The sequence below is a fragment of the Excalfactoria chinensis genome, chromosome 2 (assembly GCF_039878825.1).
Source record: "Excalfactoria chinensis isolate bCotChi1 chromosome 2, bCotChi1.hap2, whole genome shotgun sequence".
NCBI lineage: Eukaryota > Metazoa > Chordata > Aves > Galliformes > Phasianidae > Excalfactoria > Excalfactoria chinensis.
In genome coordinates, this window is record NC_092826.1 from 138,621,844 (window position 1) to 138,649,645 (window position 27,802).

Consider the following 27,802-nt stretch of genomic DNA (forward strand, 5'->3'; position numbering starts at 1 on the left):
TTCTCATCTCACTCATTCTGGCCAATGTGCTCCACTCCAGCAATGTTATTTTGCTCATCTCTGTACTATACTCACCAATGTAACACAAGCTTGGAGAAGATACACATCATTTTTGGGCCATACCAGCCAATACATTTTGTTCCTTCCATGCTTACTTCATGTACTATGACAGGTTTTGTTAGGTGAGATGTTTTCCTGATGCAGCTCACTGTAATGCATTGTCTTCATTCTACCCATACACTGTAAGTGACAAATAGGAGACAAGGTGATGTACCCATTCAGGTGAGCCTGGGCTGGTCCTTCTTAAAGCTACAGGTCAGGGAAGTGGGCCTTCTTGTCCAGATCACAGCTGGATCCCATCCTACAGAGACTTGTACCTGTGAACTGAAGCTTGTAAGATACAGGCTAAGGAAGGAGCTGTTCTGCCACTTGTGGCTGGCTTTCTACTCATGAAGGGTCTGGAATACAAATCTTAGGGGGAGCAGCTGAGGGAACTAGGATTGTTCCATCTGGAGAAGAGAAGGCTCAGGGGAGACCTTCTATCTCCCTACAGTGACCTGAAAAGAGGGTGTAGAAAGGTGGGGTCAGCCCTTTCTACAAGGTAATAGTGACAAGACAAGATGTAATGGCTTTAAATTGCTCTGGGGGAACTTCTAATGGGTTATTACAAATAGTATCTGTCTTGTTTTAAAGAGCAGAGATGCAGTGGCACAGCTGCCCAAGGAGGAGGTGGAGTTACCATCTCTGGAGGTGTCTCAGAACAGTGGAGATGTGGTCAGTGGGTATGGTGGGGGTGGGCTGGGGTTGGACTTGATCTCAGTGGTCTTTTCCAGCCTTAATGATTCTATAATTCTCTGATTCTATTTATACTCATCATGGGTTACGTGGCAGTAGATGGAGATTTAGGGCTCCAAACACCTGTTTGCACATAGGGTCAGAACTGCTTTCTGTATAGAATGCCAGATTACCCCTGGAGCCAGTGAATTGTCAGCATTCAGTCTACTACCAAATATTTATGTGGCTGTGAACGTCTTTCCCATCCTTGTTACTCAAGCTTACGAGTTGGATTTGATGATCCCTATGGGTCCCATCCAATTTGGGATGTTCTATGAGTCTAGAAATCCTACACAATCCCTTCACAAGCTGTAGTGGTATTGAGGCCTTTCATGAGATGATTACGTCATTAATAAATACAGTAGAAAATAGTAACCCTTGCATTCAGAATGGGATGGTTTGAACAGGAGAAAAGAGAAAGGTGTGATAGGACAAGTGAGAAATGTCTTTGCAGGGATATATCAGTTTTCTGTGTGCTGACACCACATTACAGATAGAAAATAGATGGATTCATATCAATCTAACTCAGTAGGGCTTGAGACTTATAACCTACTGGAGATCATAGAATCATAGAACATCCCAAGTTGAAAGGGAACCACAGGGATCATAGAGACTCATTTGGCTCCCTCCTTGCCCTACTGTGCAGACAAAATTACACTGGTCTATATACTCACAGACAGTGTGCCCAGCATGCAGGGGGGAGAGATTTAGTCATCAAGATAGCTTGCAAACTCTCATTAGTGTGAATAGTTTGTACTTGTGAACCTGAAAACTCCATGCTATCATGGCTGCTAATCTTGAGGCATAAATTGTTGAGATATTTACAAAACACACAGAAAATTCCACAGGAGGTGAGAGAAATGTGGAAGTGTAGCAAAATCCCTGGCTTCAAATCTGCTTAGGAAGAGAGAAGATATGAATACACCCTGGAGATCCTGAGTTCTGCTGCAACATGCTGGGCTTTCATATCTTCCTCTATCATCTCAGAGGGCTCTCGACATCTGCAGCCTCCAGGGAAGAGATAACAAATAGGGGGCAGCTCCAGTTCACACATCACTGATGCAATCTGCCTTTTTATTCCTTGCACATCTTCTTGCAGCTTGACTGATGTGCCTTTCATGAGAAAAGAGAAGAAGGTGGATACATCTCCTGGGAAATAGGCAGCTTTGTGTCTAAGGAAGTACTTTCTTCAGCAGTTCAGAGAAAGAGGCATCAGAAAAGGAAGGAAAGCTTTCTCCCATGTGTCCAAGTCAACTCTTAGGAACCACATGAGCTATGACTCAAAAACCTCCATTCTTTGGGTTTTAGCACTGAGAATTTAATTAATGCCTAAAATGTGCAAACTTCATGTAGGAGGAGGTGCGTGTTAGTTATGTTCATCAAAGGCCTCTGAGTCTTCATGAAGAGCAAATTTTAACAAACTCCCAATGTCCTCCTATCAATTTAAGGAATGCACATCACTGTCTGCTTCCATGCTTATCCACACACCAGGTTCTCACTTCAGGCTGTAGTTTAGTCCCAGTTATTACCACGTAGTACCTACAGTGCATATTTTTGCAGGCCACTGTCCAGCAAAAATAATGGTCAGATTTTCCTTTGGTGGACAAAAAAGTAGTGACACGGTCTTCAAAATAGAATCAATCTGTATATCTACTGGCACTCAACAGCCTGAGTACCTGGAGACAGCAGGTGCTGTCTGCTCCCAGTGCTCCATCCACAAAAATACAGCATTGCCCTTGCCCAAAATACTGCCAGCAGTCTTTCAGCAGGGTCACTTCTTCTTTGCTGGAGCTTTGGCATTCCCAGCAGCTTTGCCATTAGCTTTGGAGCTTCCTCCTGATTTTGCTGCTTCACCTTCTTTCTCACCTTTCTTTCCACCACCTTGCTTCTTGTCATTGCTGCCTTTTTCTCCCTTTTCTCCCTTTTCTCCTTTTTCTCCCTTTTCTCCTTTTTCTCCTTTTTCCCCTTTTTCTCCATCTTTTTTCTTGGCATCCTTCCCTTCTTTTTTGGATCCGTCTTTCTGATCCTTCTCACCATCCTTCTTCTTAGAGTCTTTTGATGCATCTTTCTTCCCCTGAGCCTTGTCCACTTTTCCAGAGACACTGGGAACTTCTTCTTCCTTTTTTTCTTCTGTTACCTGAGCTGTATGTGAGGATGGAAAAAGAACATAAACAGGCAGTTAAATTGGATTGACAGCAGATGGGAAGAGAGTAAAACTTTTGCTCCCCATTGGCGAACCCCAGACAAAAGGAAAACACTATTGCTTTTGTCCCTACCATTGTTTCCCTCACTGGCTTGCATCTTTTCATGCCTTTGTTTTCAGCAGATAGACTAATGGGGTAAAGCAGAAATGATAATTTCAAGAGCTGAGTTGTGGCTTTGTTGGAGGAAATAATTCCCATTGGTCAGAACCGGTCCCTGCGCTTCAGAACGACAGTCCATAAGCATTTCCCAATAAAGGCATTCAATGTGGAGCAGTCTCCTTCCAGGCAAAGGAACAGAAACCTCTCTGATGTAATTCAATACAACCCTGGCCTGTTTTTCATTTCTTTTTTTTTTTTTTTTTTTTTTCTTTGATTGGTTTGGATTTTGCTTTTTGCCTTTTTTTATTATTATTTATTATTATTATTACTATCATATTTGGTTTTGTTTTGTTTGATTGTTTGTATTTTTGCTTTGCTTTCTTGGTTGGATTTCTGCGTGGGGTATGAATCCTGTAGCTGAGAGTGGGCAGTGGTCTCTCTGCTGGGGTCTTTCTGCTCTCAGAGACAGTCAAGCAGAAGATGAGAGGCTCAGCATAGGGCTACAAAGTAGGATCTTCTTATGTCCTGTCCATATTTGGCACCTGATTTCCCACCTGCTCCATAGGACTGATTTCCCACCTGCACTACTGTAATTAATGGCAAAAACATACCATGGGCACATAATAATTAGCTCTCATACAGAGCTAGCTCTGTTTTGGTGTGTTTTAACACACAATCCATAACAGTTGTAGGATGCTGATAACACCTTTACTTATGAAAAGTCTTTACCTAGAAATACCTTGGATTCAGTACCGGCATTAGAAGACTCATACATAACACTGGGTCTGCAGACAAATTATCCTGCCAAAGAATATGGGGTTATTTATTTGTTTTTTACGTCTAATAGAAGTGGTTAATTTTCTCAGAAAAAAAAACAGGCAAAAATGCATTAAGTTTACCAATATCTCCTTTCCTGAAAAGCCCCCATTGTAGGACTCAGATGTGTAAATAAACAGCCACATTAATGAAACTTAATTATCAAGCTTAGCCAAGATGTCAGAATGACCTGACCATGACCAGAAGGATTACTGGTCACTGTATAGCTTTATTCAGCTGACACTTAGGATACGATGCCAAGGAAAGGTGGCAGTGAACTGGATCAGGAGGCAATTTGGTAAAGGGGGAACATTTAGTGAGATGTCTCAACCCATGCGTGGAGCCAAGCAGTCCCAGACCTCCCTGCTATGGATATCTGTAGAGTCATTTCCAGGTGATGGCAGTGTAAAATAAGGATAAATAAAACCTGCATTTATAATGTTTAGCAAAAGTATTCTTTCTGATTGCACACTGATTTAAAACATTATCCTTTGACCTTGGGAACTGGTAATTCATTTGCACATACAGATGGAAGTGGAACAGGGCAGACCTTTTCTTACAACCAAGGGGAAAATCCAGACATCTCATATAAAAAAAAGGAGAGGAAAAACAAACAAGAAAAACACAAAACTGACCAACCAACCAACCAAAGCCAATAAAACCAACACTGCTGCTTCCCAGATAAATGTGTTAGGAACCAGAGAAATACCCCAAAATGTCAACTGAGCTGCTCTGAATCAGAAAACATGAAGACTTCCCAAGCCATGGACCCACACAGTGTATCTCAATTCACAGCAAGGATCCAGTTCTGCTTGTACCCCTCCCACAGACTGTGAGACAGGGCAAAATAAGTTGTTTCTAATATTTTATATGCTGAAACCTAAAGTCTGTTTTCTTTTATGACTATATAAATAGCTTGCCACGTACAACACTCAGAACAGTGCACGGAGAGAAATTTGGCAGCTATAGGAATCCATCACAGAGTCAAATGATGCCAAGAAAAGAGAGTATTTAACCACTGTAATATATTCATGATTAATAGCATTTGACAATTACAGAAAGCTTTACAGCATTTAATGGCCATTCAGTAACTAAGATCATTCAGGTTGTCTCTTGGGCCTCGGCTGGGTCTATTGGGAACTGTCTCGGTGAAAGTATATAGTCAATGAACACATACATTATATTTCATGACCATATAAATCAAGGTGGGTTGCCAAACACCAATGGAGTAACACAGGAGTCCATAACACTCTGTACAGACAGGAATAAAAATAATAGCACAGAGATGAAGCCTGAAGGTTTGCATACTTTCCATTGTGATGCCTAAATCACAAACTGAAAACCTTCTGAGGTCACTATTCACACTGATCTCAGAAAGAGGCCAGACTAATGGGTTTGATCACACATGGCTTTTGTGTCTACCATTTCAGCATTGACAGATGAGTCAGTCCATTTGGGTCTCACAGACTGAAAACACACGAGCATTGTTAAGGCACAATTTACCTCTTTCAATTTGGCATCTCCTTTACTGTGAAAGAAATCAAATCCTTTTTGTTTTCACTGTGAATCATAGAAACATAGAATGGTTTGGGCTGGAAGAGAACTTAAAGATCATCCAGTTCCAATCCTTGCCATGGGCTGGTTGCTGCCCAACAGCTCAGGCTGCCCAGGGCCCCATCCAACCTGGCCTTCAGTGCCTCCAAAGAAGGGGCATCCACAGCTTCTCTGGGCAGCCTGTTTCAGTGCTTCACCACTCTCTGAATGAATAATGTCTAGAATTCATGAAGACTTCTCCACCAATGTCTATAAAATCCTTGTGGATGGATGGAGCCCTCCTCAGTCCCAACTCCTTCAGGGCATATTTATATCTGCCCACAGAGGACCAAGAGGTTCAGAGTAGATATATTCAGAAGCCATAACCAGACCTCAGCAGCCTCTCACCAACACATTATTCACTTGATTCCTAACCATGCCAGGACCATAGCTCTGGGATTCTCACAAGGTCAAAGTGTGGTCAACTACTCATACATTTTGTGGGATAAAATCTGTATGGTGCAAGTAACTCCCAATAAGTTGCTTCCTTATGGTGATTTATTCATGATGCAATAGTTTACCATGGTCCAACTAAACATACACAGCACATCAGTATGTTGAGAGGGCTGCTTATAGGAGATCCAAACGTATTCAGTGAAACTGTCATTCTGCTGCTCAAAAGCCCTCCCTGTCTCTTTGGGATATTTTAACACTGAATTTATAGGTTTTCTGGAATTAACAGCTAGGCAGAAAGAAGACATAGCAGATGAATGAGTTTGGCTTTCTGCTATCTATACACATTAGCCTTCATGTTCTCTGGAATCTTAGGACACTTACAGAATCAGCATTTGGTATTTTGGCCAGGAAGTAAGAAAAATACAATATTAGTACTTTCCACGTGTGATTTCTTATATATTTATACACATGTTAACTAGACCTTGGGGTGGTTTTGATTTTGATGTACTTTAACAGCATGGGCAAAGATTTATTCATGCCAACTGTGTTCAGCTCCAGAGAGCAGTCCAGAGACCATCTTCAGTGTAGGGTGTTGGCATATTCAGGTGACTGAACACTTGGGAAACACTGAGGTATGTGTAAGTGCTTACAAATAAGCACGTTTCTGTATTTTGCTGGTGTAGAACTAAATTCACACAGTGATGTTGTCCACCCCTTTCATCGCTTTCATGAATTGAAACATAATGTTGTGAAACTGCAGGTCTCTACAAAGCTACAGAACAAAAGGCTTGCAGGGACACAGCAAACAGAACGAAAAAATAAAGATTTTCATTAAAAGTTACTGTGGAAACAGATGTGAAATGCAGAAAGGGAACTGAGAAGCAGAGAGTCGAAGACATGATGCGTCTCATAGGAAGCCATGGAAAAGAGAAGCCATAGACAGACAGACAGACAGGAAGGCAGTCCCCTAATTTCCTTGTAGGGCCATTTCATCTTCTTCTTTCAGCACAGGCAGGGAGCTGAGAGGTCTGGACTGGACATGACCAGAGAGAGTTGGGAGAGTTTCAGTAGAGCCTAGGGTACAGAATCAGGAAAGGAGAGTGAGAGAAGCAGAGACCAGTGACAGAAATACTCTTGGCCATCCAAATGGGGCAAACCATTTCTGGACAGTGTGAAGTTTTAATAACACTTTTTCTTCCTACCGACATTTATTTCCAACCCAGAAATTGTCCCTTAAAATGAGTCAGATTCTTTGGAATTTTTAAACATGAAGTTCAAAGGAAGAACCCTGACATACTATTGTAGAAACTGTCCCCTTCATCTGAATGATTATATCTGCTGCCACATGTACTGCAGGTTTAGAATAGCGCATGTGAACAGGAGAGACTTACCAAATCATGGCAGTATCTTCATGGATGTGCTCAAGGAGCCATATTGACTTATATGTAGGGAGGACCTAACCCTTTCCATTCATGCATACAGAAAACAACCCCAAAAGAAGAGACAGGTCTTATGTATAGCTGAGAGCATGCAAAGTACCTCCAGGGATCTCTGTCAGCTCATTGAGTGGTGGCACAGTATCCAGTTTGTCTGCATATGTCTTGGCTGCTTGCCGTTGAGCATATCGTGCCTCAATCTCTTTCCTTGTCCGGGGAATCCGGCACTTGAAGATACAGCACAGGGTAATAACTAGAAAAGAAGAAAGAGAGGCAAGAGCATTCATCTTAGATGAGCAGATCTCTGTTTAGTACTGGTGTCTTTAAGTGAGAACCTGGAAGTTTTGCTCTTTCCTGGACACCTTTATAAAAGGAAAATCAATATGAGTTCACCCATTCAAGCTATCTTAATGCTTAAACTTATTTGTATGCCTTGTAGAAACAAATTCTGCTAAGGGGCAGCAACTTGTGGGCAGAAAGATGTTGTATAGTCAGTTTTACATGCTCTGCCTCTCACCTTAACTGGAGGTCTCTCATGCTGCATCATCTCTATGAGAAACTAGCAGGCATCCAACTTCCTACATATTTCATCAATCTAGTCACCTGATCTGGCTTTCTATTTCTCTCATGAGCAAAGGATCAGACATTTGGGACTAATCCAAAGAAAAGGCAAAAATAATCAGTTATGTTTGGTTGCAAGCGTGAGATTTCCTCATTCACCAGGAGTAAAATCCTTGCGCAGAGTCTACACAACACCATCATGTAGGCCATTTTTTTGGTGTGTTTATTTCTATCCTAAAAGTTTGCCTTGTGCCAGTCCAGCCTCTTCTAAGCAGAGGATCATGTTAACCAGGAACAAAATCTGCACAATATCTTCATATAATAGAAGAGAAAAGGAAAGCAGAAAAAACACCTTTTTTAATGCTTTAGTTGAGACTGGTATGAAGCTACCAAGCAAAGTGCAGCAGGTCCCCTATCCTTTTTTACTGCCAAAAATATCACTCCCTTTAGGCAGTTTGCTGTGCAGGCTTTGTACTGGAATCACATTCAGGGCCATCTAAATGTCACAACAGGGTAAGATGCCCGGTGCTTCAGTGAATTGCCTAGAACACAACATGACATTGTAATAACCTGCAATTGGGGAAGCAATCAAAATGCTTTTATCCCTGGTCTTCCACGAAGGTCAGCAGCAAGCTGAAAGCAACAGAGCTTTGGCTTGTATCACAAGAGAGAAGGTACCCATAAGGCGTTACTGGCAGCACAACATACGCAGCTTGCAGGTGGGTAATGTGAGCACATGGAAAAGGCACATGGATGGCTCTGCACTGATTTTCAGGGCTGTTTCGCCATGCACCTGGCTGGAGAGCCAAGCCACGCTGCAAACAATGGGTGGCACAGCCCTCCTCATGCTGGCAGACAAATAAAACACCCAGCAGTTGGGCAAAGCCAAGCCAGGAATAAACATGCATTTGAACAGTGACAGAAACCAGGGAAGCAATTTATTGAGAGGAACGGGGTGCGTGTTTTTTCTCTACCAGCTGTTAAATCAGGATCCATTGTTTTCCTAAGAGCATTCTGGATTTCAGCTGAGTTGGAAAATCCTCTCCTAACACTCAAGAAAAGCCAGCACCACATTTCCTGGGGACTGATAAAAGCGGAGACTGTCAGTTTTAAAGTAAAGCGTGGAGAGATGAGTCAATGTCCTTGAAAGTCAAGAAGCCTGCTGTTATCCCAGTGGTTGGCTTAGCCCTGGGGGAAGGAGTAGGAGCTGTTGTATCTCTCACAGATCCACTCTTCTAAATTACTAAGAACAAAAGTGGTTGTTGCTCCATGGCAATCATGAGCTGGGCTTCTCTGTTTAATTTTCTGTACTGAGTTCTAAGGGAATTATGTTGTCTTGGGGAGTGAAATGATTCATAACCAGCCACTGGAGGAAGAGGGTTATCAGAAAATAACAGAATGCTATTTCTTATCTTCATCTCCCTTGCAAGTTCAGCGTGAAGCTCAAGGACATGCAGAGGAATAAGTGTTCAACTGAATGCCATTATCTTTTACAACAATAGGCAAGTGAATAAGATCTTGGTACGGGGCTTTAGGACACTGAGACTGATGCCAGGAACACTCGTGAGGGTTTTGACTGACAGCTGGCTGAACATGAGCCAGCAGTGTACCCAGGTGGCCAAGAACGCCAGCAGCATCCTGGCTTTGTTATCAATAGTGCAGTCAGGAGGAGCAGGAGGTGATTGTCCCTCTGCATTCAGCACTGGTGAGGCCAAACCTCAAATTACTGCATGTTGGATTTCTGCTTTTCCATCCAAGTTGGACAGGAGGCTGGTTGGCATGTCCCAAAGATAAAGGTGGAGATCAGAGTCTCGATTGCTTTAAACTGCTGTGTTTACTGATGGAGACAAATAAATATCTTTACAGGATGACTGATCTTGTATTAAGAAATATATTTAAGGTAGATCTGATAAATCATCCTGTGCACCTGCAGTCCTTCTGTTAAATACAAACAGAGCTTGATGTTGACCACCGACCTCTGAGAGTTGTGATCACCTGAAGTAAGACAATCTGAAACAAGAGGCCAGACAACATAATCAGAGGTTTACACTGAAACATGCAAATTATCCCTTCAGAGGAGGTGAATCTCATCCCTTGGAATGAAAGAGTGAAATTCTCATCCCATATCAGAAGACTGGAGCCACCTTACTATCCCACGAGGATTGTTTATAAAGAGGATTGCTGTTTAAAAATACCCATTCCCATAAGATAACATCAAGAATTGGATTGCACTCTCTTCCACAAGAACATCAAAGTAATCCTCTTACAAAAGCTCAGTACATGTCATGGCATCAGCTGAGCCTATTAACTGATGAGCCCATGCTCTCAGGGTAGATGAATTACCATATAAAGAACTACGTAAAACCTGCAGTAGGGTAATGAATGCAAAGAAAGTAGCTTAAAGATATTGTTTGAGATAAGAATGGGTGCAGAAATCTTAACTGCAACTCAGTTGAATAGAGATAACCCGATCACAAATAGTGATTACTTGATCACTTTTGAATCTGAGTCTGAAAGATGAGGCAATTGGGGGACTCATTAAGCTCGGATGTGATTGAGAATATGTTCTTATGCTGTTCTTCTGCCAAGCACAATACCGACTTGAAGCCTTGAATGTCTGTTAATACCATGCTTTAATCATGCTGCTATCAAAAAATATGAAGCTTCAGTCATTCATGCCGTGGCTCGCCTTCTCTTTTCCAGGATTTCAATTTTCATTTTGACATTTCAAGAAGGCCGAGAAGCCTTCAGAAAGGCACCCTAAGTCAATTAATGTCTTAACATCCGTCTGATGCTTAAATGAGCTCAAAGCAATCTGCCTGAGATGTATTAGAACCAGGGATGGTCCAGAAAGATATCCAGTATAAAGGTACAGGGAAGGTTCTGGATATCCTGTATAAAGCTTGAAGCAGTGACATCATTCATGGTTTCTCCATTGTCAAACTACACGAGGCAAAAGAATTATAAAATCATAGAATGGCATGGGTAGAAAAGGATCACAATGATCATGCAGTTTCAACCCCCCTGCTATGTGCAGGGTCACCAACCACCAGACCAGGCTGCCCAGAGCCACATCCAGCCTGGTCTTGAATGCCTGCAGGGATGGGGCATCCACAGCCTCCTTGGTCAACCTGTTCCAGTGCATCACCACCCTCTGGGTGAAAATCTTCCTCCTAATATCTAACCTAAATCTCTCCTATCTCAGTTTAAAACCATTCCCCCTTGTCCTATCACTATCCACCCTTGTAAAGAAGAGACAACCTGTGCTACAAAACATAGTGGGGTCATTTTCAATCCTCTCCATTGCAGACACAGATGAAAGAGCAGTGAGAATACAGGGAAGAAGGAAGAGCAGAAGAAAGAGGAGTACTGATGCAGAAGAATGAGGAGTGAGTATAGATGAAACAGCAGAAGACCAGTATAGATGCAGGGTCTCTATGAGTCTCTTTGTGGGATCTCTCTGTGAGTCTCTATGAGCCTCTCTATGGGGTCTCTATAGGTCTCTTTGTTAACAGTACATGGTCCTGTGATAATCACCATCCTCTATTCACTGCGAATTTAAAACACGAGCTTTCTCTTTCCTAGTGACAAGAACAGGATCGCTTTGCTTTTCATCTTCTAAAAATTACTTTCCCTCCTTTTGTTTTTGTTTTCCTCCTTTTCAGTTACCTGACATTCACTGGTTGACTTCAGCCACCTGTTTTTGAAGCGACAACGACGTTCTGAATTAGGAAGTCTGTTCTGCTCCTGCACACCGTGTTTTCTTTCCACTGTGATGATCCCAGCTGACAATGCACCAAACGGTTTTCATTGCTTTTGTCAGCTTGGTCATGCTAAATGTAACTTTTCAAGACGGAAACGTATTCTGCGGTCCTTTATGAAACAGATATTTTAAAGTCAACTTTTTGTGAGCTGTGATGGCAAAGGAAATGTCGTTATAGATCTATTTTGATATATATATATTATATATTCTTCAACACATACTAAAAGAAAACTGATTGGGGAAATTGTAGACTGGAAGGCTGGAAGGGACCCATAGGGATCATTGAGTGCAGCTCCTAATAATGACGAACTCTGAGATTTGACCCTTTCTTGAATGTTTTTTTGCTATATTTCCATATAAAGTGACAGGGATCAATGTCTTTCTAATGTCCCTATCTATTCAGGTTGCAGGAGCTGAGAAGTGGCTGCAAACAACCAAAATCGCCTGGCAACATCATCTGAAGCACTGAGCAAATGCTAAATACCTAATTTGCTCCGTAAACAATTGGGTGCCCCTGGTAAAATAACGACTGTGTGTTCACTCCCATTGGCCTGAGTTAAAATGTTTTGTTTCTTAACTGAAGCTTGCAAAGAATATACACAAAGGTCTGAAGGGAGCTATTCTGGCTTAAACCAAACATCCACGTGGCCAAGTTTCTTTATTCATGGTGCCTTTCCTTTCTTAATGGAATTTAGCACGTCAACAGCAACACTTCTAATTTAGCTGAGAAGTAAACTTAAAAAGGAAAAGAATAATGAAAATAAAACCAACTCAATTCCCTTAGGAATTAGGAAAAATAAATACCTTCTCCAGAGACACTCCGGTTTGCTATCTTAGCAGAGCTATGACTGAGACCGGAACAATCTCATAAATTGGATAGAAATTGGCTGCAGTACACAGTAGATTTGTTGCCTTTGAAGCTGAAAAGATATAGTCTGCCACTGAGGCATTTAATTAACGTTTAGAAAGTGGCCTGTGCTACTTTGAGTTAATGAGGCAGCCACTCCATTGTTAATAATGCAAGCAATTAATGCAGATGTATTCAATGGCAAGCTAACTGCGGCACTCTTATTTGAGTGCTTTTGATGATGCAAGGGAGCTGCTCACTATCTGATTGAGATGATGCTTTAAGGGAAGAGGGGATGGTAAAGCTGTTCAAGTCCAGTTTGGAGCTAAGATGATAGATGCCCCTGGAGGCGTTCAAGGCCAGGCTGGATGTGACTCTGGGCAGCCTGGTCTGGTGTTTGGTGACCCTGCACATAGCAGGGGGGTTGAAACTAGATGGTCACTGTGGTCCTTTTCAACCCAGGCCATTCTATGATTCTATGTTCTCTCCAGATCCCTTTCGCCCTATATTCTACCCTATGGCAGCTCTTTCAGGGAAATGCTAGTACTCCAATTAACGCATGAACTTCTTAGTAAGCAAAGCTAGGAGTCAATGAACGAGGAGATCTAGTCTTCAGACTCAGCAGATGTATCAAGGTTACACTATCGTGTGCAGCTCTCCAAAACGCCCCGAGGAGATGCTGACAGCATTGCCGAGAGGGGCTGGGGCTGCTCCAATGTTTGCTCAGCCATCAGGCTTAACTGCACCTCTGCACGAGATGTTTTCCTGGTGTCTGGAAATCAGGACCTGTCTGCACCATTAGATCAAATCAGCTGACCTCTCTGCATGTCACAAGTTATTATGTTTAATTACTGCCTGAGTGCAATAATGCACGTTGGACTGAATCCCGCTTTCCTCTGGGGAGAGCTGTTAAAGTCGGAGTGTGGCAACACTTAGTCACCTTCCCTGCCACTTTTATTTCACTAATTCTCATTTGAATTGACCTCGGTTTAATTTCCGGACTCTGATCTTGCTTTATCCAGGAGACTAAAATAGTTTTTTAATGCCTTTATTCCTTCTGAAGTCCTTCAGTGTTGCAAGTGGCCTCTTGATCTTCCTGACGAGCCAAACTCAGTGCTTGGAGAAGCTCCTGTTAGAAGATTCTTCTCCGAGTGAGAGGTTTGGCTTTTCTCTTCTTTGCACACCCTTGTTTTTTTCTCAGCATTACAGAAGTGCATGGACCTTTCCAGGACAGCAGCCAGAGGTGCAAACACCTTCCTTGCCTCTTGCTCATATATTCATACAGATAACGCCTTACTTAAGTATCAGCCTGAATTTTCTGCATCGCTCTTGTAATAATTATCAAATTTTACTCATTATTATCCAGTCACTGGATCCTATTTATTCTGTAGAGAAGATGTCTATATATTCCTCGATGTTCATGGACTTCTGTCTGTATTAATTCATTACTCCCTGCACAGCTCCTTCCACTCTTTTTCTGAGACATAGTCAAGGATGACAGCTTCAACAGCAGCTGGTTAGTATTTATTTTGAGATCATGGGTGAAAAATATGGGTTAGGGTTGGACACTTCACCAGAATGAGTGTTTCCTTGCAGAATTTTGCTCTGTCAAAGGAATGTGTGTAGGGGGGATGCAAGCTACTCATCACCAGGAACTCCATGGAACATCCCTGTAGATCCAAGCAGGGTACCTAGAGCAGATGAGGTTGAAGACCATCACATCTTTTTGTAGACATCTAAAACTCTTGTTCTCTCATCTGGTTGCTCTGGATGCCTACTCTGAAAGTGTCTCTTGATAGGCGAGATGAATCCTAGCAGTTAAATTCCCATTAGGTGTTTTAGTTGGCAATCTGAGTTGTTAATTAACACGAGCCCTAATTAGATAAAGCTGCTTATAGTTTCTCTATCTTTTTTGAGGTCATTTACACTGTAGTTCCTGAGAGTAAGGTTGATCTTTCTCCAACAATTTCCCCACCACCCCATCTTGAAGACCTGGAGTAGGGTTGGAATTTACCACTGCAGGAATGAGACATGGGATTGAACATTCCCCATTGCTACCATTCAAGGAACACCCAGCACTGTAGCTGGGTAAGACAAGGTCAAAGGATGATTCTTTTGTCTATTCAGGCAAAATACCTCTTTTCAAGTACTGCCCCAGTACTGATATCCAGCTTTGATTGACTTGGGCAGATAAAAAAAGAGAGTGGCATCTAATCTCTGCTTGCAGACTTGTCTACTTCCAAGCCTTGTAGAATCATTAAGATTGGAAAAGACCTCTAAGATGACTGAGTCCAACCCCCACCATGCCCACTGACCACATTCCTCAGTGCCACATCTCCATGATTCTGAAACACTTCCAGGTCCAGGGACAGTAAACTCACCACCACTCTGGGCAGCCTGTGTCAATGCATTACCACTCTTTTGGAGCAGAAATTTTTCATAATATCCAACATCATGTAGTCCTATGGACACATAGATTAATTGCAAGAAACATATAGCTGTTATTTCTTTTCAGTTACACCAGCTAAGAACCAGGGATTTGGGTTTTTATTTGCATCACTCTGAGAATCTACAATATCTTTATTGATCTTAAGGCTGGTGCTCATGTGATTTTTCATGAGATACTGGCATGTGCCTCTTCATTGGGTAGAGTAAATGCTTAGTGTGGGCTTTGGGCATGAAAATGCACATGAAGAGCAAATGGGAAATAGAATTGTAATGGTCTGTTGAAATAACAATAGTAATAATACATCAGGATTTGAAGGGCTAATCAAGTGGCAAATGGAGTTTGCCCAGGAAGAAGCAAATCAACCTTTGACTTTCAGCTCCATAAAGCACACACAAGTGATACTTGGCTGGTGCAGATCTCACTGATCTCACTGTGCATTACAGCAGTACAGTGTCTTTCAGCAGTACAGTGTACCTAAAAGTACACGAGTACGTATCAACGTGCACAACAACAGAAGGTTAAATTAACATTATTGAATAAAACAAGAACTGTATAGGACTCAATCTCTGGAGGTCCTTTGCAAGCCCTACAATTCTGTGATTCTGGGATTTATCATCAAGACAGGATATCTACTTGTTAGTCACTGGAGTATATAAAAAGTGGTTCTTCCTTTGTAGAAGACTGAATTCCTCTTAAGCACTCCCTTTTTGTGTTTGGCTTGAGCTAGACATGCTATAGCATCATAAAGCTTGGGACTTGGGCTACTTTGTAGGCACACATGTGCTACAGCTCTAAAACAGAAGGATATGTTTCACACACAAGTTTTCCATGCGACGGCTGGGGCTGAGGGCAATAAGGATGTCAAAAGGTTGTCCCATGTAAGAGCCCTTTCTTACACCAAGTAGTTTTCTGTGGTAGGAACAGTACTGTCTCTTTGCATCCACCTCTACCACAGCACCTCAGTGAGTGTGTCTCATACCCTGTGCTGCTAGAGATGCAGCCATTTGTAGATAAATGGCTTAAAAAGCACCATCTGAAGCATCCCTGATCCATACTAAATTGTCTATGCCTTGCTGGAAATTATGCACATTAATGGAAACATCTGGACAGTTTCACTATCCAAAAAGTTATAGTTATTTAATGGTGTAAATCTTTTGCCTGGCATTTGTACTTCATCACCCAGAGCAAGCTGGTAAATAAAACCTCTATTGCTTCAAATTAAACTGTGTTCTGTTAATTGCATTCAAGATGTTTAACAGCTTTGTTGATGCTTGTTAAATAATGCTTCATTTCTGGGGACACGTTCGTTCAATGTGAGCCTGCCTTGTGGACCTGGAATGTGGTAGTGGGGTGGACTGACAACCCTGTTACCATCCCACCCCATATGGAACTCTCCTGCCAAAGTCCTTCAGACCATCCCACCTTCTCCTTTACTTTTGTCATGAAATGGAGCAGTGATTCAAAAAAGAATGATAGAAGAACTTCTTCCTGCCTGTGGTATCTCAAATACTGTGGTACAGATGAAGATGGATTCTGTAGGAGCAGCCCATGTCCTCCCTGGTGGGCTGGTGCCAACACACCTGGGACTGTATGTAAATATGATGATCAGCTGATTTGGGGCCTTAACACCAAAGTAACACCCAGTGAGGAGAATAAACAGTCTACAGGTGGTTTATGGAGCCAATGGAGAGCACACTGGGCAGGCTGATGGCTCTCCTAGGGATAGATAAAGGCCACCTACTCCATCACAGCATCCCATTTGGCAAAAGATAAGCTTGGTGGTGCTCAGCCATTGATCTTCATAGAAAAAAGAGACTATGCAAGAGGTCCTGACTCAATTCCATTGTATCAGAGAGATAGCATTGGGCCTCAGTTCGCTATTTACACCTTTCACAAAGGAAAAAAGAAAAAGGAAAAGCCAGACACTGCAGCTAGATGATAATATTGAGTAAATCAAGTCATCCTGATAGCAAATCCCATCTCAGTTGTGCACTGTTGTCTTATCAAAGTCTCTCTGAGAAGCAGACACTGTTGCCTCCGCTAGATGCCCTTGCTTGACAGTCGTCTCCATTCTAATCAACCAGCATTCAGTTGTGCTGGGTGTGAGGAGGCTGCCCTGATAAGGATTTTAGGACACACCCTCAGGAGACTTGTGAACACAATGGTCTTGCTCTTCTTGATTAAAACATCCAAAGAGGAAGGTTTCCTTTAACCAAGGGCATAAATCTTGAGGGCAGAGAATAGGAGTGAGTTGACTGCTCTGTATATTAACTTAACTTTCTCTTCCAGATTTTTCTGTAGTGTTTGCTTACTTTAAAAAGAAATAATATTCCTGATATTTTAGTAAATGGGTAAGAGTTATGTAATGGTTGAACAACACATCCATCATTTTAGAGGGCATCCTAGCTGATTCACAGCACTCTCATAAATCGTATTATGACTTAGAAGATCTCAGTGACCTTGCTCTTTTCAGTGGTGTGTGTTAAAAATACAAGAAAGCTCCTTTTCCTTTCATTACATAAGGAAAGAGAAAAGATTTTGGGCTGGTTCGTTTTTCTGCCTTTTCTTATGCGACGATGCCATCTGGTGGAAGTTGCTAAGAGCAAGAGTTGGAAATAGCAACTGGGTCGTGTGTAAGCCCTGTTACTCAGCAGGAGTGAGCTTCTGGGGTGGGAGAGCATGGGGTACTGCCATAGTCATCTGGTGGACTTCAAGGCTGCTGTTGGGGAGAAGATCTGCTCTGGTCCTAAGGATGTAGGTACCCTTAGCGAGCTATCTGTCAGGGACTGTATCTTTGAGTGTTCTCTTTCCACTTTAACCAAAAGGAATCCAGTTTGAGTGCTCCATGACCACTCAGATTGGGGTTGGTACGGACATTAGCTTCAAACGCATCTCAAATGACAAAGTAGGCACATCCTTAATGCCCTAAAGCACTGATAATGAGGTGAGACTGCAAGCCAATGGGATCATGCCCAGGCCCTGAAAAGCCCTGGGGTGGGTGCTGTATTGTTCTTAGTGCTATGAGATTACCGTGTTCTCCTGCTCTGCCTGGGAAGGTACTTCTGGGACCAGGAAAAACTATTCTCTGCCTCTCTTTCCATTGGAAAAGAGGTTTATTCTCTAGACTGATACTGAGGAAGCAGTCCAGCTCACTCATACAAAAACCTGTGCCTGTTCTTGAGAGCTGCAACGTTATTGGTAAAGCTGGGGAATCACCACTGCTTTGGGGATCACGAAGCAAAGGAAGAGGGACATGTTGCTGGAGCAAGATGCAAGAAACGGGTGAGAATTGACTGTGGGATTCAGTTGAATTAATGTGGTTAAATTTAAACCTGCCCTGATTTGATTTGGACTTTAATAGTTGTTTTCTTCACCTAATGATTGCTGTACTCATACAGTTGGCACAATGCATAGCTTAAGGGGGCACAGTTGTACTCAGTCTGCTCTGCTCATTGAGAGAAGTGGATTCCTCAAACAAAAAGCCTGAGCTGGAGGAGTAGTACCATGAACTGTATCCCTTCTGTGTTGTCAAGTACTTAATCTTTTTATTGCTATGAGTCTCAGCAAGCCTAAACCATGCAATTTCCTTAGAAATACTTTCCCACCTCTCTAGTAATGTGTATCCATTGCAGTCTGACATAATGGAGGCTTGCTTCTTCCTACAGAGGTTTTTGAGTAATGAGTGAAAACTCGTGGTGTTTCTAGTAACCTTAAGTAACCTGGGATATATAAGCCAATTTTCTAACAAACAACAAAGTAATCGGACCTATGAGTGTAAATTTCCTTACAATGTGATCTGCCTAAACCAAAGAAAGCAACCTAAAATAAACCCTTCCACAAGTATACTTGTGTTCTTAGTTTCCTGCTGTTAATTTGGATGTGTTTTTCACCTGGTGCATGGAGTCACCAGGATTAAATACTTGGTTATGTTTACTTTCCTTTGTAGGGGTTTTTGAGCTTGTTTGCCAAGGGTGTTGTGGCATGTGATGAATTAGGACAAGCATCATCGATTGAAAACAAGTAGCCTGTAGGAGTACTTATCCTTTAGACTCTGGGTGCAGGGTGTGGTGCTTGTAATGATAGGGAAAACAAAAGGGAGGAAAATGCTTCTGGTTGCTTTGAAATTGTCTCTGGTTTAAGCCGTGTGGGAACATAATAGGAAGGCTATTGGGAAAGGACTGCAATGGAAGATTTAAGTGTGCCTAAGCCCATGTGGCTATGGAAGTGATATTATCTCCGGAGTAGGTAAGGACTTGAGGCAATGTCTGAGCTGATGGGGTTTACATTCAGGGATGAGAAGGACAAGCTCTGGAGGTCTGTTCGTTCAGACCTAAAGCAGATCTAAGGTAATTATAGATGAGGCAGTGTAATTTCATTTCACAGAATGGCTGAACTTGTGAGAGATCTCCAGAGGACATCTAGTCCAAACCCTTGTTCAAGCAGGGCTACTTAGAGCAGGTTGCCTAAGACCATGTCATTTCCTACAAGATGCTAAAAGAATTAGTTAAATGCTTCACAAATGCCTAGAGAATAACAGGACGATGGGAAACAGAAATGGATCTTTCAAGTGTAGCTTGTATTCAATTGATCCATTTTCGTGTGATTCTTTTAGCACGAGAACAGAAGATCCTTCCTTCGAACTTTGATGGTTGTACCCTTGTCCAAAGTGATATTCTCTTAAGCAAGCTCATGATGGTAGTTTGCAGTGCATAGTGAAGCTAGCTTAAATAGTATTTCCAGAAGGTGAGCTGTGTGAGAATGAAGCTGGATGAAGACATTCAAGTGGGGGATCAGCTATAGCCAAAATCCTTAAAGTATGCTAGGAGAGTTCTTGATTACGTTGCAGTTGCTGGTTGTGAGCAAGTGGTGGATTCCCAAAGGACTTTTCTGGATCTTGAAAGCCTTGCTAAAATCAAGTGAGTAGTCATGGCACCCAGAATAACAGCCAGGCACTCTAATGACAGATCTGTTTGTGTCCACAGACCTCTTGTGTGGAGCCAGGAGTTGGACTCAGAGATCCTTATGGGTTCCTTTCAACTTGGGATATTTCATGATTCTATATGTGGCCTATATGGGTTGTGTGACAGGGCAGGACTTTTGCCAAGTAACCTGATAGGGCAAGACTATGGCTGAAAGATGCATCTGAGCCTGAATGCGGTACTGCAGCTGACACAGTCCCACCTATGGAGAAATCCCATAGTCTCTATTCTGCTCTGGAATGCCACTAGCTAAGGTCAGTGTGTTATAGGATGGAGCCATTGCGGCCAATTTGTGGTTCCTTCAAAGACTCCATCTTCCCCTCTTTTCTACTTAACAAAAACACACAGTGATGCCACGGAAGGCACCAAAGAGCCTCAGGCTTCTGTGGCCATTGGGTCTGTAGTCCTTCTTGAATTGGATCAGGCACAGATCTTACCAGAGGTGGAGCTGTGGTTGGTGCAAGGCAGAGAATTACAACTTACTGACTGCCAGGACAAAGATGGCAAAGATACCAATCACCTGCCAGAGGCGCAGCCCCCAGATCACCACCGTCTCAGAAGTGACAGGATCCGGTTTCTTTTTTGGGGGTTCTGTGGTGGCCTGGGAAAGAGAGATGGGGGTGGGGGAAGAAAAAGATACGTGGTTTAGGATTTGCAAGGATCACTGTAGAACAGCTAGACTGGGAAAGAGGGCAGGAACGCTGGAGTGAGCCCTGGTCTGCTGGCCTTACAACAGTATGGGAGTTTTCAGGGAATGGGAACTTTGCTAGAGTTCAATATCTAAAGCATCTGCTGTGTTGAAGTATGTCTAAAGTGTTGCTAGTTTTCATGATTAAGAAATAATGGCCCCAAAATTTTTCTTTGTCACATTTCACCTTCTCCTAAAGAGTTCATCTCCTGGGTTTAGGAGGCATTTTCTTTTTTAAGAGGCTTAATTGCCAAGAATGACATGACTTTTTTCTGTGGATTGCATTGTGGTGCCATCTGCTCTGCTGCAGCTAAATCGTAGAATTGTGGAATCCTTAAAGTTAAAAGGACCTCTAAAAGGCCATTTAGTCCAACTGTCCTACAGTGAACAGGGATACCACAACTAGATCAGGTTTCCCAGGGCATTATCCAGTCTCACCTTGCAAGTCTTCAGGGTTGGGTCATCAACCATATTTCTGTAGCAGTGCCTCACCACCCTCACTGTAAAAGATTTTTTCCTTGTATCTAAATGATCATCTATATGAAAAAGGAAACAGCAGAATAACTAAATGTCAAGGCATTAAAGGAACTGGCTGTTCCTTCAAGATGCAACACAAATACCAAGGCAGGCTTTTCATCAGCAAGACCTCCATCCCACCACCTATGAACAAAGGCTATGGGACAGGTCTAGGGTGGCAGCTGGGTTGAGTAGAGAACTAAGACAAACAGATGAACTTGTAGAGATGGAGCAAATCTATGGCCAGACACAGGCAAGGACCAAGAACAAGAGCTGAGGGTTAAAGTAGTTCACATGGGTAGCTGCTATGGGGCATGTTATTTGTCCAAGGGGCAGCATGGCTGCAATAAAGGACCTGAATCTATTTTATTTTCAGTTTTCCTACCATGAAGTTTCTCCAAGCCTTATACCTCAGTGTGAGTTGGTGTCCGTGCTCTGAATGTCTGTACTATGAAGTGTTCTCTTTGAAGAAGAGAAGGCTTTGGGGAGACCTCTTTGATGTCTTCCAGTATTTGAAGGGAGCATATAAACAGGAGGGGGAATGACTGTTTACATGGGTTGACAGTGATAGGACAAGGGGGAAGGGTTTTAAATTAAGACAGGGAGTTTTAGGTTAGATATTAGGTGGAAATTTTTCACTCAGAGGGTGGTGATGCACAGGAACCGGTTGCCCAGAGAGGTTATGGATGTCCCATTCCTGAAGGCACTGAAGGCAAGGCTTGAAAAGATGCATGCCTTGCTCTCTGCAGTGCCCTTCTCAGCCCATGACAATGCTGTTAAAACATAGCTGTAATGGATACTAGAGAGCTGGAGCTGCTCTCCAATTACTCACCTATTTGTGCAATACAAATCATAATTTAGACTATTCCTAATGAAGGATGCTTCCTGTTCAAGTCTGGAGTGCTTTGGCTCCCAGGGGATCCTATTCAGAGCCCATTTGTGGTGGTAGGACTGCTGCATGAGCCTGTTTTTTTCCAAGGTACTCAGTACCATGTGGCCTTACTCTTGTGCTGGGGCTGGACATGGAGCATTCAGTGCTCAAAATCCAGAATTGCAGCAGCTAAATGTAGGGAGAAAGAAAATCTGACCTTTGGTGTGGTCTCGTAGGGGTGACCCAACAGCTGCATGACTTTTTGGGGTGGGATAGAGATTTAAGTACGCAGAATGACGTGTGGTCTAACCATCAGTAGCAGTAGAATTTGTGGCACATAAAGTAGCAAAATGCGTTGAGTATTTTAGACAGAAGTTCAAGGGGGAAAGAGCATAAAGCAAGACTACTGCTGAGTCTTGACCATTCATGCAGGTGCTTAATCACATTATTTACTGTGTTCTTAGAATATGCATTAAGGGCTGAAGTATGCAATGAATATTAAGCCAATGACAGACTGCTGGTTTGGGCCTTCCTGGCAGGACAGTAGAGTAACTCCTCAGACTCTGACTGCATTGACTATGTCTCCCATGGAAACTGAGGCACTCAAGTCACTTTGTAATCACAGAATCATAGAACAGCTTGGATTGGAAAGGACCTTAATGATCATTGAGTTCCAACCTCCTGCCAAGGGCAGGTTGCTACTATCAGGTTGTGCTGCTCAGGGTCCCAGCCAGCCTGACCTTGAGCATCTCCAGGGACAAGGCAGCCACAACCTCTCTGGGCAGCAATGCCAGCACCTCACCACCTTCAGAGTAAAGAATTTCTTCCTAACTTCTCACTTAAATTTCTCTTCATTTAAAGCCATTCACCATTGAACTGTTGCTATCTGCCCTTGTAAACAAGTTGCCCTCTCTCCCGCTTGTAAGCTCTCTACAGAGTGTTGGAAGGCTGCAATGAAGTCTCCCAATAGATGCCATTAGCAATGTATATTTCTGTCTTAACATTCAGTCTAGGTCTCTCTCTGAGGTAAAAGTCATTTGTACCTTATGCACGGTACAAATAATTAAGTTCAAGCTGACTGTTCTGGACTTACTTTATGGCCATGATAAGGTGGCACTTACATAGAGTTATTTGCCTCACTAAGGTGAGTTTGCTTTGTGTGCAAGCATTGCTTTCACAACTCTTCCAAGTGCCCAGCAAAGGGTGGGAAGAGACAGAAACCATTCCATGAGAAGCAGGAGCTGAGCTGACAATGGACTTTTGGGGCTGTAAAACATCTACGAACCCCAAGTGCACTAAATCATTTCCAGGCATGTTGCACTTTTAGGTCAGAACAGTTTGACATTGGTTCTTCCAACGAGAAAAATTTCCCCTTTGCTTTGTTTCTGATTCATTTCAAGCAGGGAAACTGTCAGTGGTGATTGGAGCTGGGGCAGGGTAAGGAGCCAGCAAAGGTATCAGCCCCTGTGGAAAGGAGATAGCTGCTGGAAACAGGAGCTCTACTTGCTTAATATGTTGGTGTATTCAGAGTTGGGGGGAAAAAAGATTGATGATTTGACTGTGATAGCTGATAAATCTGGTATTTGCCATTAGATTACACTGTAGGTTTTCAGTTGCCCTGGTTGTAAGGCTTGCTTGCAACTCCTGGGCTGGCTGAAGGGACCCTTCTCATGGTCTCAGCCCTCCAGCCTCCCTCATACCTGGACCAATTCATAATCCTATGAGCATCAATTAAGACTGAACACTGATGCTTCTTTTCATCTGAGAATGGCAGCAATCACAGGACCGTCTCTTTAGCATTTGTTTCTTCATTAAAGATGCTTTTCTTCAAGCTAATGCTCTGCCTCCTGTGCATGTCTTCCTGTACTACTGCTTAACTATGTTTTTTCTTCTGTTGTAAGCTTTTGAATTAAAGCTATGCCTTCACATGGGAAATCAACCTCAGGAGTCCACTCTGTAATTTTACCTGTCTTTATTTCAGCTGTAATCACACCTCTGAGCATTGTTGTAGGTATTGCATATGGCCCCATCCATCACATTCACTTGTAGGCTACAAATGAGGGATACTGTCCCTCGAGTCTAATAATACATGGCTATGTACAATATAAATCGGAGCTTTTAATAAATATCCTTGGCCTGATGTTGAATCTGTGCTATGTCTTTTGCATGGAGTCCAAGCTAGAACACAGGGAGACCAGATACATAATTATTATTCTTGCTATATTAATAAAGAAAAAGGGAAACAACTTTGCTCTCCATAACTCCCTGAAAGGAGATGGTAGCAAGGTGGGGGCTGGCCTCTGCTCCCAGGTAACAGCAATGGGATGAGAGGTGGTGGCCTCATGTTGTGCCAAAGGAGGATCAGGTTGGATACTGGAAAGAATTTCTTCTCAGAAACAGTGGTAATGCACAGGATGCCCAGGGAGGAGATGGGGTCACCTGGAGGTGCTCAAGAAATGTGGAGATGTGGCACTGAGAGATGTGGTCAGTGGGCATATGGTGTGGGTAGGTTGGGGTTGGACTTGATGATTAAGAATGGCTTAGGTTGGAGGGGACCTTAAAGATCATCTAGTTCCAACCCCACTGCTGTAGGTGGTGTTGACATGATCTTAGTGGTCTTTTCCAACCTTAATGGTCATATGATTCTGTGATTCCACGATTCTAATTTGATGAAGCTTCTGAAGACTTTTTTACATGACTTCCTAGGGACAGAGTTTTACCTTTTGTCTAGGAAGCTCCAGACAAACCCAGAGACTTATCTAGCACCTGATAACTTCTGAGCTTGTGAATGCATTTTATATGTGGGGCATGATAGTCATCTGTATAAAGCTACATGGGTATTTGTCTTTACCAATCTGTACAGCTACAGCTTAAGTTGGACAAGAGTTGGGGAAAAGCCCCCAGCTCTGGCTTGAAGCATTGATCTCAGCAAGGTACCTTATAGGGATGCTCTTAGGGCACTGAATGGGCTGGTCTAGGACAGCCCATGTTGCTCATTCCAAATGTAGTTGGTCCAAGGGCAGTTTGCAGATCTTAACCTTTGCCTTGGATGTAGATAGATAAAATATCAATGACAGACAAAAGCTTTTTGTCAATGCAATTAGATTGGATAATCAGAGGCTCTCATTGCCTCCTCTCTCTCAGTGGAAAATGCACACAGTTATGCACATTTAGAAACACTTGGACATCACTAACCAAGAGCATCTTGTTTCTTCACTCCACCTTATTATGGATTTGCTTGCTTTTCTTTTGGGCTCACTGTTATGCTCTGATATCCACTCCCTTTGCCCTTCTCTGTTTGCTCTGACAGGCTTAGCGTAAATTGAATTATTCACAACAACTACATTGTGTAAATTATTTGAAGTAAAAAACAAAACAAACCCTGCAGAGCTTTAGAGCTGCCTGTAATTCATTTGTCTTAAGTCTGATTGAGCTGTAGATGCCCCCGTTTGCTGCAGGGATTTGGACTGGGTGGTCTCTAAGGGTCCTTTCCAGCTCAAATGGTTCCATGATTCTATGAAATACAGAATCTGGCTTGTCATCTAATCACATTTCTTTTTGTATCTGGTAATTAACCTGCTGAGCAGCTTGAGTTTCCAGATGAGATTTGCTGTCTCTAACATGATATAAGAAATGAACGTGTTTCCAAGAGTCTGGTATAAATAAAGCAGATCAGAAAGTCACACCTGTTTTATAGCCATCTGCCTAATTTTGACATTTATCCTTGCTCTGCTTTGCCATAAAGACAAAGCCTGCAAAGTGTACGTCTGTGTAATATCTATCTTCAAACAGAAAGCATCAGGCTGCTTATTCAGGTGGTTATCTGAGCGCTGGAAATGGCAAGAAAGGTTAAAAAATAATAATTATTATTATCTTTTTTGGTGAGGTGAAAGCTGGGTCTGCACAGTGACTCGGCTTCAGTGAAGCATGCTTTGTCAAATGTGCACCGTAAGAGAAAGTTCTGCCTGGGTTGTCACCTTGAGATCTGCTGTAGGTGAACAGATTGGGAAAAGCAGTGTGTGTACGTTTTCCAAATGAGCTTTCAGGTTTTGGTTTGGCTTGCTGGGGATGTTATACCATGGTCGGATAGGATGAGTTTGGTAGAGCCATTTGAACATACCGTATTAAGGAACTTTAGACTGAGACACAGATGAGGCAGAAGATGGGGTGGGGATATGAACTCAGAACAGCTTTTGTTGCCTCTGATGCATTGATGGAAAACTTCAAATGTGCAGACTGAAGGCTGCAGAGATTGGACCCGGCTTGATGTGAGGCCAGGTGAGAGGCAGAACAGGTAGGGATGCTGAGATCTAACATGATGAAACTGTATTTTCTTCTTCTAGACTATTAGAGCTCTTAATGCAGACACAGCTGCACCAGCATGGCATGGCCATTTGAGCAGTATAGCCAAAATCAGAAAGGTGAGCAAAGTGAGCTCTGCTGTAAGAACGTGCTGATGATGCTCATCAGCACCAGAGCACTGGGGCTCTGACTTCAGACTCTGCTCTAACATGGCTCAGCTTTTAGTTAGGAAAAGAGATCAAGAAATTGAAAACAACTCCAATTTTGGCAGCTGTAATTTTGGGGGTTCTCATGCTTCTGAAAATACTAGCAATTAAATTGTAGATGCTGTCACAGTGCAATCTACTCTTCCCTCTTGTTTATTCCGAGACTTGCTGGATGGCCAAATGAGCTATGGGTGGGAAGCATCATTTCTAAAGCTAACCACTTAACCTGAACAGGTGGTTCCATGGACAGGGTCAAACCTGGTCCTTGCTCCTTCCCTGAGTGCCTGACTTGGGGCACTTGTTGACATGTTGACAGGCAACATGGGACTGGAAGAGCTGTATTGTGAGTTTTCATGCTGTCTCAATCCACCTTTGGGGATTAAAAGAGCATTGAGTACCACCTGTGATTGATCATCATGCTCTGCCCAGGGAGGTGGTGAAGTCACTGTCCCTGGAAGTGTTTAAGAACTGTGAAGATGTAGCACTGAGGGACACAGTTGGCATAGTGGGATGGCTTGGGGTTAGATTAGATAATCACTGTGGTTTTTTCCATACTTAATGATTCCATGATTCTACGATCATCAGCTGCTGGCGCTTTAAAAGCAGCTCCTTTACTGGGCTGGGCCTGCAGAAAGCAACAAGCATTGCCTGAAGGAGCCTCTATCTCCTCAGAGCCACCTTAAATTCCCCGCTTTCCACCCTTGCATGGAAAAAACAGGATTCCTGGCCACCCCCCAAGCCCCTAACCCACAAAGCTTGTTGCTCCTTACCTCAATTAACTGTGCCACGGCAGCTCTGGAGCACGACATAAAGAGGGGGGAAGTCCTCATCCAGAAGAGAGGATGCTGCAAGGGTGGATCCCACGCCATCTTCTCTACCCGGAATAATCTGACTTGTTCTGTGCTGTAGCCCAAAGCAGGAGAGGTGATGAATAACTGAGCTGGCTGTCAGCAGCATGCAGCAGTTACCAGTAGACGTTGCGTGCTGTCCTGGCCCTTCGTTACTGCCTTTCTGCTAACCCAGCAGCCACAGAGCCGATGCTGAGAGTCATTAATTAATTAGATTGGTGTCACTTACAGAGTGCTCTGCTGCTTCTCCAGCTGGGCTTCGTAGAGAGGGATGCAGGGAGTGAAGTAGCGCTCAGAGCTCCTGCTGTTCCTCACAAGGAAAGCAGTCCACTCATTGAAACTGTGGCTTTTTTTCCTTCCTTACAGCTGCCTGACTGATTCCAGCTCTCCTGCT

General features: G+C 42.9%; 2 protein-coding genes across 2 annotated transcripts in view; one reads left to right on the forward strand and one right to left on the reverse strand.

The window, feature by feature from the left end:
- Positions 1–2,487: 2,487 nt before the first annotated feature.
- On the reverse strand, positions 2,488–27,756 carry TMIE (transmembrane inner ear). Its single transcript, XM_072329709.1, has 5 exons — positions 27,638–27,756; positions 27,331–27,463; positions 20,461–20,578; positions 7,482–7,631; positions 2,488–2,976 (listed from the first exon to the last, which is right to left on the reverse strand). Exons 2-5 carry the CDS (start codon positions 27,427–27,429, stop codon positions 2,606–2,608), a joined length of 738 nt encoding a protein of 245 aa, XP_072185810.1. The 5' UTR covers positions 27,430–27,463; positions 27,638–27,756; the 3' UTR covers positions 2,488–2,605.
- ALS2CL (ALS2 C-terminal like) overlaps positions 18,157–27,802 on the forward strand; it is a 54,620-nt gene continuing 44,974 nt past the window's right edge. The window contains exon 1 of the mRNA XM_072329701.1: positions 18,157–18,280. The gene's annotated coding sequence lies outside the window, so the exon portion shown is untranslated. The remainder of the gene's footprint in view (positions 18,281–27,802) is intronic.

What these genes read in the sequence shown, in the direction of transcription:
- TMIE (XM_072329709.1), bottom strand. Translation starts at nt 27,429, where the DNA reads ATGGCGTGGGATCCACCCTTGCAGCATCCTCTCTTCTGGATGAGGACT. An exon ending in CATCTTTGTCCTGGCAGTCA is followed by an intron (nt 7,632 to 20,460) that starts GTAAGTTGTAAT and finishes CTTCTTTTCTAG; the next exon opens with TTATTACCCTGTGCTGTATC. An exon ending in GCTGACAGAGATCCCTGGAG is followed by an intron (nt 2,977 to 7,481) that starts GTACTTTGCATG and finishes CCTCACATACAG; the next exon opens with CTCAGGTAACAGAAGAAAAA.